The following is a 16,135-nucleotide window of genomic DNA, read 5'->3' as shown; positions in this document are numbered from 1 at the left end:
CCATCTGTCAGGAAAAGCTGACATCACACACCAGTTATTTATATATGTCTGTGTGTTTGTGTATGTGTGTGCGTGTGTGTGTTTGTGTGTGTTTGTGTTTGTGTGGTTGTTGTTTTTGTGTGTGTGTGTGTGTGTGTGTGTGTGTGTGTGTGTGTGTGTGTGTGTGTGTGTGTGTGTGTGTGTGTGAGTGTTGCATGTGTGCGTGTGTGTGTGTGTGTGTGTGCGTGTGTGAGTGTGTGTGTGTGTGTGTGTGTGTGCTTCTGATGGCATCCCATTGTGTCCCTCACCCTGGACTGGGTCATCACCACAGTGACTGTACTGCTCACACACTCCTTCTCTCTTGCCTTTCATCTGCAGCCTCTCGGCTGACTCTCGCTGGCTTTCATGTTTCTCTGTTTTTCCTTGTCTTTATGTTTCTCAGTCTCCCGTAACACCACATGAATTCCCCATACAAGTGTACCACAGCAGATTGTGTTTTCTATCAGCTTTTCATGAACAAACCTTCTTTCGTTGTAGGGACAAAGCAGTTGATTTCAGTTACTTTGTAGATTCATATCAATAAAATAAACTACAATCAACAAATAAATCAGGATGTATTATTATAGGTTAAACTACCCAGCAGTACATTAATTAGGTAAAAATACCAGTTGCAACATTACAGTGAAGCATAACTACTGCATCAAATTAATGCATCAAAAATCATAATCCAATAGTATAATATACATTATACATCAATTGGCCATTCTACATAATGAGTACATTTACTTTTGGTTCCTTAAGTATAATTTGGCATTATAATACTTTGGCATTTGTGCTTAAGCAGAGCTTTAAATGCAGGACTCTAGAGAGTAGAGTAAGTAATTTCTAGAAAGTATCCTTTTGGTATTGACACTTTTTTTTTTACTTTTAGTAAAAGATCTGAGCAAGTCCAGAAACACTTCAGGACTGTGGTGGAAAACAATTAAGTGCATTTACCATAGAAAGTAAGCTCTTGAGCTTTACTTGAGTATTCCCATTTAATGCTATTTTATGTTTCTACTCCATATTTCGGAGGTAAAAACTATACTTTTTACTCCACTGCATTTATTACGGCCACAATATAGTTACTGGTTACTTTTCAGATTAAGATTTTTATAAAATTAAAAGGCATGATAATCTTTATACATCGCATTGTCACAGATCAAACCAGTGGTTTCTCAACATTTTCGGGTTGTGACCCCATAAAAAAAAAACAGTGTCTAGTTGGGGCCCCTTGTTTCACTTGTCAATAAGTTGTTGTCACTTCCACCAAAGAGCCATTTCTCCCAGAAAATATTTGAGGACCAGAGAGGTCAAATTATCCATTATTTCAAAAAAAAGCAAATATTAGAGAAAACTTAAAAAAATAGATACACGTTTGTGTAGCAGAATTTATTTATTTAATTATACATTTTGCTGAAAATACTTCTGTACTTTTACTTAAGTAGGATTTTAATTAAGAACTTTTTACACTGTTGTATTGCTACTTTCACCATTAAAGTGAAGGACCTAAACACTTCTTCCGCTACCTGTCACCGTCAAACCTCTGCTTGCTTGTGTCCTAATTTCACTCTGCTACAGGTAGGTCACGCTGACAGACATGCTTATATGCAGATTCAATGGGACATCTCAGACACTCTCTTTTCAGTCTCATGAATGATTTTTATCACAGCAAATCCAATATGACAGAAGATTGAGTGAGATATGGCTTTACTATTGTATTCATTAACTTGATTCTTTTGTCATTTAGCCCCTGATCTGCTGAATTCCTTCATTTGTCTGGTGTTTTAAAAAACATCATCACAATTACAAACAAAAAGCACTTGGGCTGCCCCATCTTCCGCCTGACTTTTTTTCCCACATGAATATGCAAATTTATCCTGCACCATCTCCTCCTATGTGTCACCTGTGGCTTGAGTACAAAGCTTCTATAATGAGCTCATGAGATTGTTTATGTACACACACAAACACACACACACACACACACACACACACACACACACACACACACACACACACACACACATACGTGTAGGAAGTGGCATGGACGGTGGTGGGGCACAAAAATAAAAATCTGGGTCTGAAGCTATTTAAAGAAAGTCGTGAATGGGTGGTGACGTCACTGCATCAACGTCATCTGAGGTGCTGATCTGGGGCAAGAGGAGATTTTCGGGTCAGTTGGTCTTGAAATGTCAAAGACCCTAACCCAAAGTAAGAGCAATGGCAGTTAGACTTGTCACAGTCTGGTCTTACATGTCATAATATATTTCCCCTCAAGCGTGTGTTTTTGCATTGACCCCAGACAGTAGCAAGCTGAGAGGGTTTTAGTTGTTACATTTGACTTGGTAGGCGCTGGATACTACGCTGTGGTTTAGCTGATTTAAAAAAAACAACAACAAAAAAAAAAACAGAGTTGGGATTCTTGAAACACCATCTCATTGAGCTACTGTTCTCCAGAGGGCAAGCACAAAGGAGATCAAGCAAGTCTTCGTTTTGCTGCCAGCCTGGCTCTGGAAACCACTGTGAAGCGGTTTTGAGCTTTAGAGGTGTGAAAAGGAGAGAAGGGCGACATCTGCTGGCCACAGAGGTACATCACAAACTAAACTGCAGATTAAGAAACAGTTGATGTGGAGATTATCACTCATTTACACCGAATTAGAAATCAGAAAGGTGACATTATTTTTTTTAAAACGAATTCCCCCAAAGCCCGATTTTTATTCATGTCGGTCTAAAGCGTTAAATTTGATTGTTTGTGCCTGACTTTTACGCCTCTATGGTGCGGATCTGAGTTTCCTGTGGCTTTATCAGACAGAAACCACATCAGATCTGATGTTTCACACAACAGATAGCTCCTGTGCATGAACTGAATGAGGCCAACAATGTGACAAAGAGACACTTAACATCACCATATTATATATATTTATATTTTATATCACATCAGAGAACAATTTTAGTACATGGTTCACTGTAAAAGAGCTTACATCTAGTCTTTCAATACATCTATGGACAGACAAATTAAAACAGACAAAAGAACAGATAATAAAAAAGAAGTCAATTGAGGAGTTATTTTGTATTGTTATTATATTGTATTGTATTTTAAAGATAATAGAAAAATAATCTGTATAAAAATAGGGACAGATAGATAGATCACAGGTTACCGCTACATCGCCACCTCTGCTTTAAAGTTGGGTGTCGAAAATTACACTTTGTCAGTTGGTTTCTTTGGACACAGAGCTGTTCACTTTTTTAGCCTGGACTCTGTCTTTGGCCTCGATGATTTTCTTGACCCACACCACAGACGGGTCGGCACAGATCTCTCGCGCACTCAGCATCGTGAAGCTAAAAGAGACACAGAGAGTTTTGTCAGTGCCAGTGTTTGTTTGTGGCAGACAGTACACTGAGAGTCTGTTTCCGATAAATGTTTTTTTCACATATGAATTTATGTAGATGCTGTGTATTAGTTACCATTTGTTGTTTATACTTAAATCTGTTTTCATACTTACATTCCTATAGTATGTTTATAATTGCTTAACTTTGTGCAGCTTTGTTGTCTTTGTTCGGCTGTATGTCTATAAGTGAACCTTGCTGTGTATTTGTTCCCGGTGCTGTGTATGAATATATCGAAAGTAACCAAAAACATGAATCAAATGTTTTATATATTTACAAAAAAACAAACAAGGCCAATAAACTTGTTTCCGATTTTCATTCTGAGGTAAAGAAACTCACAGCACACCATCCATTGGACACAGCTGGTCTGTGTATTTGTAGCTCATCACCTTCTTCTTAGGCAGGGGCTGGGAGATGAACGCAAAACAGCACTTATCCGGACCAAAGATGTCTGTGAAGCCAAGACAGAGACAGAACAAAGAGAGAGAGAGAGAGAGAGAGAGAAAGAAAGTGGGATTTAACATAAAACCACGTAATTAAAAATAACATTGACTTTTTTGTGTGTTGTCCCTTTAGACTTTGGAGCCTTTAGAAGGCATGCAAATACATAAAGGGAAACCCACGGCAGCTGTAACATGTTGAAACAAGCTGTGGTTTGGTTTGATGCTGATTTATCATTTTGATTAGAACCAAAAAGCACAACATAATTGAAACGTTCTTATCTCACTGGTACATAAATACTGTACGTTTTCACCCAGCGTTTGGCATATTTCATCATGTCTATTGATCAATATATATAGATATTTTTTAAATAATTATGTGGAACTTTTACACTTTTTTCATCCCAAAACTCAAAAATCAAACACGATAAACCTTGTTAGGCCTTCAAGGAGTAATTCAACTCTTAAATTAAGGAACAATATCATTTACTGTTTTCCCCAGCGAGAGAAGTTAAGTTAAGAGATTTGCCTTTTAATTACTAAAGAAAAAAAAGTGAAGTGAAGTCAGCTTACTCTGAGATGCCAGGACAGCGAGGGATGAGAAAAGCAAGGCGCAGGCCACCAGAATGATGGGGTTCTTCATCATCATCATCTCCGTTTTTCTCTCAGCGTCTGTCTTCTCTCTGTCCGCTTCTCTCGCAACCCATCACCTTTATTATGTTGAGAGTCATATATTTGTGTAGGTGGGTGTGTGTGTGTGTGTGTGTGTGTGTGGTTGTAGCCATGGGTGGTAGAACAGGTTCCATAGCAAAATAAAGATTATAACCTCAAACTGCACAGCCTGCAAAAAGCCTGCGGCCATGTGGTCAACGCTTCTAAGTAAATCGGGGGGAAAGAACGTTGGGGGTGGGGTGTCAGTCACTGTGCATTGAGTGTGCACATGTTTGTGCAGTATGCAGATGCACTTTGCTCTTAAGCCCAAACCCCTTATGCTGTTCTGCGTGTTTATGGTTTCAAATGATCAGAAAATTATAAATTAAATATTATCTTATCAATGTAAGTAATGTGTGTACACAAAAATTACTTCTGTCTTAACAAGTACTCACAAAGTCAAACTTGCGACTACACAAATCACTGCCCAAAATTTACAGTACGTGTAGAGCAGGTTAAGAGAAAGACTTTTCAGAGAGTTGTATTTTAAATCTTCTTTCCCACTCATTGAGACTCAGGGGTCTTACAACAGCGGGCCTTTCAACCACAACCAGTCTACGCTCTGCTCTGTGATTGGTGGGTTTTTATGACAATCTTTACTTATTGTATGTATATATTGTTTCACAGCGCTTTTTTGTAAAAACAGCTTCTGCGGTGGTTAACAGGGGACGAAGGCTATATTTATTATATGTATCTCTCAGGTATTTTATGAAAATGTAAGGGCATTTTTGACCATATTAATAATATTATGCTGACTACATTGTTTTTCTTTTGAACGTTGAATTTTTCCAACCACGTGGAGAGATAGGAAAGAGATAGGAAAGGCCCCCGGCGGGGCATACCCGCCCCTGCCCACCTCTTAAGCTCTAACACAATGAGCTATACACACTAAGAACCAGATGTACTCCACTAGTAATTGTTTCGCTTTTTCAACCACATAGTGTATTATGTTATTACGTAACATAACCACATAATAGGTCAATATCGAGTGTAAAGAATAATTTGTAAGTAAAATCATTCTCACATGAGAAAAAATCGTAATGAAAGTGAATTGATTTGGGGAAGACATTTTTCATTATTAGACTTTCATTTCACTACATAGTTGTATCACTAATAGCTTAATTCTTACCAATATATTTAGCTATTACACATCTACCCAATTTCAAACCTTAGACTGAGCCTGACTGATCTGTGTCTGCACTGTTTGCTCAGTACAGATGTGCATGGTTGTGAATTTGTACAATTTGTTGTATTTAAGGTGTATAATATCCTGCGTTTGTTACCATGACTTGCAGTGCGCATTTAATTTTAAAGAATAAAATATACATCTATAACGTTACGTCTGCTACTGAAATTTTGAGACCAAAATCGTGAATAGATTACAAATCTGCCTACAAAGCATTGGTAACAGACAGACACACACCAACACGAAACCTGAGAGGCTGACTATGACAGAAATCCACCTTCTGCAAACTCAAACTGAAACCTGTGGTTTTTTGTTACAGTCATTACAAAGAACAAGAAGGCACAAAAACCAACCCGTGAAAACCAGTAGCGTAAAAAAACAAACCCTCTTCAAATATCAATTATTTATGCTTATGTACACCAAAGGTCTGAGAACACTTTCCCATTCACTTGAATGGGAATCTCTGAGCAGAGATTCTTCTTTTTCATCCCTTGAAGGAGACTGCAAGTCCTCCCAACGCGCAAGTCGGCCTCTGCTGGTCCCGAGATTCATCACTGCATTGGTTTTAAATGTCAGCTGCTGAATGTAAATAAGTAAACTTCCACATTTGTTGAGGGGACTGCAGACTAACTTCTGTTGGAGCAGATGAGGACACTTTTCTTTGTCATCTCTTGGAGCAGTCACTGCAGGTGTTCATAGTAGGACTGCATCTGCTGACTAAGAGACATTGCTGATGAGGTTCAGGGTCAACTGTTGAAAACTGACAGTGAAAGACAAAACTACTGTTGGAGCAGAGGAGGATGTTCTCCTTCCTTGTAGTAGGTGTTCACGGTAGGACTAGAGGGTCTCCTCGGGTCATCACTTGCTGGAGATCCATGGGGTCAACTGAAAGCTGCCATGGAGGAACCTGGGAGTCTCCACGAAAACTGAAAACTGCTGCTGCTGTGGACATTTGGTGACCAGCAGCTTTACACGGTTTACACTGTGAACGAAAAGAGAGCAGGCGCTGCTGTTGCTGTCGATGAAAGCAACTGTAGCCATAATGATAGCAGGAGGTGCCAACTGTCTCTCAACGGTCATGGTCACTGTTTTATTGGCTCATTTTTCTGGTCACCTAGAGGTTGATGAGCTCACTGAGTCTCTCACCAGACCTGACACTTCTTTTACGCAGGCAGCTGCTGTTACAGCACAAACCAAAAGCAGAACTGTTTTTGCCACGGCAGGAGGAGTCTTTTTTTTTTTTTTTTTTAACTGTTTTTTACTTTGTGATAGCAGGAATTTCTATTGTTTTCACCATGGTGCGAACTATAATTGGGTTTGTTGTTGCCGTGGTACATGTACAAATTCTCACTGTTTCACAAGCAGTAGTTTCCTCTGTGTTCGCAAGCAGGAGCAGCCACGCAGGCGAGAGACTCACCAACTGTGGTCACACTGATAAGCGGGTTACTGGTCGACCTTCTGCATCGGTTACTTGTTCTTCTGTTCAGTCTTTTAGCCTTTGCCATACTTATTCAAGCACTCACTGAAAACAGTGACTGGCATTTTGACAAACAGCCAGTGTCACCGGTAGGACTGACCTGGCTGATGATCTCCATCACCTTGTTGTTATTCAGTCCAATAAGTGTTCATGCTCTCTTGATGAAAAGGTGTCTTCAGGTGCTGATCCAAAAACATGAACACTTATCCGGGAATGCGATAAATTATACGACCATCTTGCAACAGGGCTTAATATACATAAGTAGCCCGATGGATAGCACTTGCTACACAGCAAGAGGGTGCGTAAAGTTTATGAAGGCTCCCTGTGCCGGTGCAGGTCAGGTGAACTGGAGAATCTGAGCAGTTAAAAGATTTTCAGTATTTTTAATTTTGACTTAATTGTAGATGTAGTTGAGATCTAAAACAGAAATGAAAATATTACATTTATTACACAGTAAATAAAATACCATCCAAACCCAAAAAAAAAAAAGACTTGTTTTAAATTAAACACTTAAACTGTTAAACAGATCAAAAACCCAGATGCCAGAGGGCTGAAGACTGAGACCACAAGTATACAAATCTCAAATAACCAGGGAGACGGATCGTGTGTCCCACTGCCTTTAACTGCAGCATGCAGCGAAGGCACTTTTCCCAGGGTGACTCGCGCCCCCACCAGCAGGCCAGCTCACAGCTGCACCAAGCAAAAGAAGGGGGGAAAAGAAAACACAAAACGGTTGACGCAACAAGAATTACCAGTTGGTTCAAAAAGGCATTTTCCTGCGTATACATTGTAATGTTTTCAAAAGATAGAATGTATGTCAGGAATCTAGTGAGGGGCAAAATGATTTTTGTTTCTTTTTTGTGTCAGCAGGAGTACGCTGAAGAAGAGCGCCAATAATTTCAAATATTAATTATAGAAAATCAACTTTGATCATGAATTAAAGTATAAACATTTCATGTACTTGAAGAAATTCAAATGTGTCCTGTGCAGATGTGAGTATAAAACATCAATCTCTTAAAACAAATCAATTCCGTGGTATTTTATTTACACTATATTTACTTTTAAGTTCAGTCCCCCCCGAAAAAGAACATAGTCTGAACTGCTGTAGATTTGGGACATGAGGCCAGGAATGTTATAGTAACTGAGTGACCACTGGGTGGCAGCAGAGTCATATGGAGAGGAGAGGAGAATTTAGTCTTTGCAGTTTCGCTTTTTTTCTCTATTTATTCTAATCGCAGCTAAAGGATGATCTTTGAATACAACGATTTGTTTGTGTACCTGTATTTGCGTTTGTATTGAAACACCAGAATGGCCAGTAGATTAGGCTGATCTGAATAGAGCAATCGTGTCCAAGATAAAACATGGAGGGACAGTTGAAAGTTCAAACATTTTCACACATGGGATGTGTATAGTAAGGATTCCCCTGTGTTCTCTGTGGAGCTTTGGAAACGCTTTTCTAAATGGGAGAGAGGAGAAGCCATTGGGGGTGAAAGTGCTTTCATCATTTTTTAATTGGACTATCATCATCAAAACTGCAGTCATTTATGTTCTTGCTGTGCCTTTATTACCAGTGTGATTATATTTAGACTTTGTGTTTTTTGAGAGTACATCCTGTCTGTCAGTTAGAGAGGAAAATGTTTAGCAAACAATGTCCACCGTCTCCCCTCTGCACGTGCTCTCCTCATCCTGGCCCTTGACCTGTTCAAGATAGCAGACGCTCATTCATCAAGTGATGCAGTGTTCCCTCGGTTTTCAGCCAGAGCACTGTTTCTCCAAGACGACTAACCTGCCTGCAGGAAAAATGCCGAACCGTTACACAAACCGACTGCAAAACCAAAATAAAGCAATTAGAGCACAACATGTCCGTATATATGTCAGGCTATAAAAGTCTCACGAAAAGCAGCGTTAAACCACAAGTGGAGCAGGAACTGACGGTGAGAAGTGATCCAGAGATGAATCTGGATCCGAGAAGTGAAATGACACACATCCAAGAGGCTGAAAAAATACAATGTGCTGAGGAGAGAGCAACATTTGAGCTCATGGACTGAACTTGTGAGGCAACGGTGAGCAAAACAAATTTTTGAGTGGATGGGGACTTTGAAAGGAAAATCCTCATTATTTTACCATAACAGCAACCACTGTGGGACCGTGTAATTCCTGCCTTTAGATGCATTTGAGTGCAATACCGCACTCAAATCCACTGACATTGCAATATATAATGAGTATATTTTAAAATATACTCAAAATGGTACATGGAACTCAATGTGCTCCTAATAATCAAAGTGAATAAGCATAATAGTAATGACCAGTTACTGTCCACGCCTGAGTAATTGAGACCTGCTACAGCTGAGTCAGTCTGGTGCCTGTTCTCCCTAAAAAACATAATGTACTCTGATAACATATCAGAGAATTCCTCATTCGGACAAGTCTTACATAACAGTGGTGAAAACCCTGTTCCTGCATGCGTACACATACCTCCACACACATGCACACACCCATGTAAAAAAGTACAGGAAAATCACCAAATTTAGGATGAACTGAACAGGAGGGAGTTCAAAACACATTTCATAAATACCTATTATTATAGAAATGTGATGAGCACAAGAATGACTTCATATACGGTACGTTTCTGCACCTCCTCTCAACCATTAACTGGTGATTACTGACTGAAAAGACACGTTACAGGAGTGGATCAATTTTAACATATAAATCAACTGCTTGGCATGTGCAGGAGAGACTGACTGTCATAGGACTTACTGATGCCAAGAAGAAGGATAGCTCTGTAAGAAAGCTTGTGAACTTGACATTTTATCTAAAATTATCAGACAGCAACATCCTGGAGGTTAATTTTCTGGTCTTTCACATTGGAAATCATAATACAATAAGGAAATATTAGATCACAATAGTGTGATATGTTGTCTTATCGCTCCGTGTAACAAGAATGTGAAACATTGTTGTTGTTGTATTCTTTCCCAGAGATACTGCATCTCCATACAGGTTGTTACATAACCAATTCCTCTGGTGAGATGTTTGTTGAGAGACTTTAGAACAAAAAAAACAAGTGAAACTAGTGTCATTTTGAGATGTTAAGCACTTCCTCATGGAAGAATTTCTTAATTTAACACAACAATGGACTTTATTTGCCTACCCCAGAAGTCTGAAATAGCATTGTAACTTTGTTAACACTTCAGTTAAATTTATTCCCCATCCAAAGGTATAAAGGATATTCCTGATATGCTTCCTGATTTCCAAACAATGATGCTTGTTATTCTAAGGGTCAAAGGTCAGACTTGTTTAGCAGGAGTCTCAAAAGCAAGTTGAGATGGACAAGTATTGTAGCATTTAAATAAATGGGCTGAACGAATGCATCACGAACAAATGTGTCCCCATATTTGTGTGTGTGTGTGTGTGTGTGTGTGTGTGTGTGTGTGTGTGTGTGTTTGTGCTTTCACAGGATGTTGACCTCGTCCATGGCCTCTGCTTAAGCCAGGACGAGGTTCAAGGAATGGCCACCAGGACCTGGGGTTACTTTTAACACACGAGGATACACTAATTGTTTCCTTCAGTCACAGGATACGGACATGGCAGAGACAGATGACACGACCCCAGTTGAAACAACATGTGCAATGTCATTCATTGCCGTTAATTTTGATCATTTTTAGCAGGATTTCACTTTCCTATCAGCTCAATCAATTTTTGTATTTGCAGAACAAAGTTATAGTTATAACCGATTACAGTACGTAGTATATCCACCTTTGTAATCACTTGGGATGCGGCAACATCTGTCATTGTTGGAACTTTTAAGAAAATTTAAATGAACCCTGATACACACTTAGCAGGAACAATGTTAGTGTTGTCAGTTCTGAAACTGTGGCTGTGTGTGCGGGTGAATTGTATCCCTTCACATTAGATGAAAAAAAATACTCCCGGTAATAGCAAACTTTTAAGTCAGACGATGACCTACATCGAATTTTTATTAAATGTGTACTGTATTTTTTATTAAGTATCTATTCTGTTTTGTTTCATCATATTCTGTCATCATACCCTGCTACAAAAGTTTAGCATGGCATGATGACATTTTTTGTCACTATGGAGGCAGAGGGCAATTAACAGTAGGGTGTCACCACTCGGCCGACCTTGTGACCACGACGCCGTCAAGTACACACACACTCGTTGAAGTGGCGATGAGTTATGACTCAGAGAGTCATGGTGGATGTGTCAGTTCTACCAGCTACTGCCGTTTGAGCCAGGTTCAGTCAACAAACAAATCTGGCAGTGGTGAAGGCGGTGAAGGTAGGTTAGGGAGCACTTCATTATCGCTGCATGAGCGACTCTGGGGGGGGGGGTAGTGTGAACTTCCCACAAGTTACGTCCTTGTGGTGAGGCTCATCGCTGGCGGGTGAAAAGAAGCAGATGACGATAGTAACTGTCAGAGGCGGCACACGTCTGTCTGCAAGCCCTCTCGGGTCAGACCACAGGGCTTTAGAAAATGAACAGAACTGGAGATAATAAATGGGGAGGCGGGGAAACTCACATCTACCTGACATGTCATGAAACACATTTGAGTTTAACATTTTTGGTTTAAAAAAAGAAGAGGGACATCTGTCTTATATATGCAGGCCTTTAATGTCAAGGGTTCAAAGGGTCATAGGTAACAGAGTCGGAATTCATTTTAAAAAGAAACATCAATTGAAAAAAGATATTTAGAACACAAGAAACATTCAAGTTACACATGATAACAATTTTGTTTTGAGTTCATAGGTCTCCATGTGCTAGTAAGCACTTTGTAGTCATTAACAAACCCACTTACATTAAGAGGCTTTGTTGCACTAAAGGACATAATACTTTATATTAGCACATGTCCTGTATGCAGATACATTAGATGTCATATACAATGGTTACTGCAATTTCTAACCAATGTCACACAGCATCTCCAATAAATAAAGCAAAAGAAATCGAATCGTGTAATTTTAATGAGTAATGAATCAGAGGTTATCAATTATTATAATGAGGAATTGTGCCTTCTGAGCTAAATACTTTTCCTGACATCTTTTCCTTTTTTTTAATCTAATACATTACGTCGTTTTTAATGTTAAGTAAGGGAAACAGTGGTAAATTAAAGGCCTGTTACTCATTAATAATTCAATCTATTAGCGAGGATGTTTATCATTATCCAGTCAGTCAGTTGTTTGATAAAATTCTCTTGTCATTAATGACAACTGAGTAAAATCCTTCTCCAGATAAAGACAACTCGGTTTTTTCTTTCTCTCTTTTTCCTTTCTTGACTTGTAGTTGTGGGATGACTTTAGCTGGTGTTTGCATGTGTGTGCATATGTATGTGAGTTTGCATGTATATGTGTGTGTGTGTGTGTGTTGACGTTTGTGTGAGAGAGCATCATCCCCATCCAGTGTTCTGAAATACCCGTTCCCTTGAGTGTGTGGGTGTATAAGTTCAGTCTTGATGTACAGCTTCCTCATGCCTGCTTCTCCACCAGACGAACACACACATCCATCAAATACACTCAATGCATGCGAACACAGATACACACACACACACACACACAGTTCAAGATATATTTTTTCCCCCTGAAATGATAAGATACCGACCAAAACTAGAGACAAACATGTTTAAGCTGTCTCTGGCTCGAATTACTTTTTCCATGTCTGTCTGTCTCTCTCTTTGGCTGTCCATCTGTCTGTCTATCTGGTCTGTTTCTGGGCTCGCTCCATCATTCTGTCTCACTTCTCCACAATTTCCAGGAAAGGCTAAAATACCCTGCTTAAAATAGTCTACATTTTTTTCTATTACTAATTTAATTTTAGTTTATTTTCTCCGTTTTATGATCTAGGGACAGTCTCTGAACAATGACCACTATAATTCTAACTCATATGTACACACACAGACACACACACACACACACACGCACGCACGCACGCACGCACACACACACACCCACACGCATCATACATAGTTGCCTGTACAGTTTCTGATCTTTGTTAATTATTTTCCAAATGAAAAAATAAAGGTTATGTTGATACTAAATCACAAAGAATTAAGATACAAAATGATTGTATTGTTACCAACCGCACACCTAATACTGAACCTTAAATTCCTCTAGGTTCTTTCCCTCAAGTGGCCTTTAGATATATAAAACTACTACAAAGTTAAAAGTTGTATCTTGCGAGACTGATCCATCAAAAATATTAATATTATGTGTGTGTTGGTGTGTGTCTGTGTTTGCATATGTGTGTGAGTTTGCATGTATATGTGTGTGTGTGTTGACGTTTGTGTGAGAGAGCATCATCCCCATCCAGTGTTCTGAAATACCCGTTCCCTTGAGTGTGTGGGTGTATAAGTTCAGTCTTGATGTACAGCTTCCTCATGCCTGCTTCTCCACCAGACGAACACACACATCCATCAAATACACTCAATGCATGCGAACACAGATACACACACACACACACACACACATACACAGTTCAAGATATATTTTTTCCCCCTGAAATGATAAGATACCGACCAAAACTAGAGACAAACATGTTTAAGCTGTCTCTGGCTCAAATTACTTTTTCCATGTCTGTCTGTCTCTCTCTTTGGCTGTCCATCTGTCTGTCTATCTGGTCTGTTTCTGGGCTCGCTCCATCATTCTGTCTCACTTCTCCACAATTTCCAGGAAAGGCTAAAATACCCTGCTTAAAATAGTCTACATTTTTTTCTATTACTAATTTAATTTTAGTTTATTTTCTCCGTTTTATGATCTAGGGACAGTCTCTGAACAATGACCACTATAATTCTCACTCATATGTACACACACAGACACACACACACACACCCACACGCATCATACATAGTTGCCTGTACAGTTTCTGATCTTTGTTAATTATTTTCCAAATGAAAAAATAAAGGTTATGTTGATACTAAATCACAAAGAACTAAGATACAAAATGATTGTATTGTTACCAACTGCACACCTAATACTGAACCTTAAATTCCTCTAGGTTCTTTCCCTCAAGTGGCCTTTAGATATATAAAACTACTACAAAGTTAAAAGTTGTATCTTGCGAGACTGATCCATCAAAAATATTAATATTATGTGTGTGTTGGTGTGTGTCTGTGTTTGCGTATGTGTGTGAGGGTTAAGGTGGGACAGACAGGAAATGGTGGACAAGAACAGAACTTCCTGTGTGAGAGGAGAGAGTGCTGCATCTTCCTTGCATGTGGCATGTGTGTGCATGTGTGTGTGTGTGTGTGTGTGTTTGTTAAAGGGGTCTTAGAGTCACAAGCCAAGGGGACTCTTTGACTTCCTGCCACACACATTCACACACACACACACACACACACACCGTCACACAAACACAAACACACACATGTATACAATTTACAATTGACAGTTTACATTTTAAATGACAATGGCATAAACATGGTCATACTGTAGTTGAAGCACCAATAACTCTCATTTACTTTCTGTAATTCCTGAAGTGAATTCAAGATAAGGATTAGCCCCTTGAGATATATCACGAAAGAATTCACTTATTTTCCTTACCATAAAATATAATCCACCCTGTTTTTCAGTAGCTCCAGATAAACACAACATATTAATTTTATAATCCATAGAAATACATTTGTTTGATTTTCTATCAAATCTGTTGCACATTTTTTGTGGTTTGTTTTTAGTTCTCTTGCGGGGCATAGAGGAGAAAAATAGGTGTCAAGCTAAAATTATGGTGATCTCTTAGCACACAATACACAGACAGATCATAAGTGGCATGGAACCCATCCTGTGTGTCTTAATATTATGACCCCGTGTTTTTCTCAAAATCGAGTCCATTCTATTTCCTTTATTTATTGTTAGAGGTTGTCTGCTCTTACATTACTGATATCAGTAAAGTTATCCAATTTGAATCTAATGACTCGCGCGTTAGAGATGTCTGACTGTTTAGGCTTCCAGTTTACTGTAATTTCAAATAATTATGTATAATGTATGTATAAAATTATGTATAAAATCAAATTTCAAAATCTTTGCTTCATTATTGAGTTATTATTTTGGTTTTCTATATTTATCTATATCTATCTATATATATCTCTCTCTCTCTATATATATATCTATATATCTCTATATATATCTATATCTATATATATTTTATTAATAAATGAATTAATTTTTATATTTATATATTTTTCTACACACACACACACACACACACACACACACACACACACACACACACACACACACACACACACACACACACACACACACACACACGAGACAGGCCAGAGGAAGTCAAAAGCGGGACATATTTACATTGCTCCTAACAAACACAAAGCCAGTAAGTTGAGTATATGAATTTTATTACACTTTCAGACTGTTGATGTTGACAGGAAAGCAGTGAAGTACAGATTAAGCAAGGCATCACCACCTCAAAAACAGACAAAATACCATAACGCCAGTGTTTCCACTTAGTATATTTACCAGTAGACAGGATTTCATGTTGCAATCCATCCAAGTATGAAACCAACTTGTCAAGTTCAAGGACTTTATTTTGCAGAGAATTCATATTCGACAAGCACATATTTTATTGTCTGATCTGGCTCGTCTATGAAATATGAGCCAGTGATGGATGAAGCACACAAGATGATGTGGATGATTTCCCATCTGTGTTCATGGAATGCAAGCAGTCTTCTTATGTACATTAGATTCACAGTAATAGCACAGAGACACACATGGAGGAGAATTAATGGCCATAAAATGGAAATATTTCAGTTAAATCAATTCTAAAGCTCAAAATGGGTAAATACCGCCTCACTCCCAACACATAAGTAAACATTTCTTATCATATGGAAATCCAATTATAGTTTTACGTTTCATCTTATGGTAGAAACTCATTAAAACTATGGTCCTAATGTGAAATATA

The 16,135-nt window shown here is 38.7% G+C and overlaps 1 protein-coding gene across 1 annotated transcript; it reads right to left on the bottom strand.

Moving 5' to 3' along the window:
- Nucleotides 1-2,955: 2,955 nt before the first annotated feature.
- LOC120789170 (C-C motif chemokine 5-like) lies at nt 2,956-4,536 on the bottom strand. The gene is made up of 3 exons (XM_040125720.1): nt 4,419-4,536; nt 3,745-3,856; nt 2,956-3,357 (listed from the first exon to the last, which is right to left on the bottom strand). The coding sequence occupies exons 1-3, from the start codon at nt 4,495-4,497 to the stop codon at nt 3,228-3,230; spliced, it is 321 nt and encodes a 106-aa protein (XP_039981654.1). The 5' UTR covers nt 4,498-4,536; the 3' UTR covers nt 2,956-3,227.
- Between the last annotated feature and the right edge of the window lie 11,599 nt (nt 4,537-16,135).

Source organism: Xiphias gladius, chromosome 4, assembly GCF_016859285.1.
Source record: "Xiphias gladius isolate SHS-SW01 ecotype Sanya breed wild chromosome 4, ASM1685928v1, whole genome shotgun sequence".
In the NCBI taxonomy this organism is placed as follows: Eukaryota; Metazoa; Chordata; class Actinopteri; order Istiophoriformes; family Xiphiidae; genus Xiphias; species Xiphias gladius.
Note: the sequence above shows the minus strand (reverse complement) of the source record. Positions and strands in the feature narration are given on the sequence as shown.

Bases quoted from the DNA above. Each gene is read 5' to 3' on its own strand.
- LOC120789170 (XM_040125720.1), bottom strand. From the start codon at position 4,497: ATGATGATGATGAAGAACCCCATCATTCTGGTGGCCTGCGCCTTGCTT. The intron at 3,857-4,418 runs GTAAGCTGACTT...TTGGCTTCACAG, and splicing joins CGCTGTCCTGGCATCTCAGA to ACATCTTTGGTCCGGATAAG. The intron at 3,358-3,744 runs GTGAGTTTCTTT...TGTCTCTTTTAG, and splicing joins TGTCCAATGGATGGTGTGCT to CTTCACGATGCTGAGTGCGC.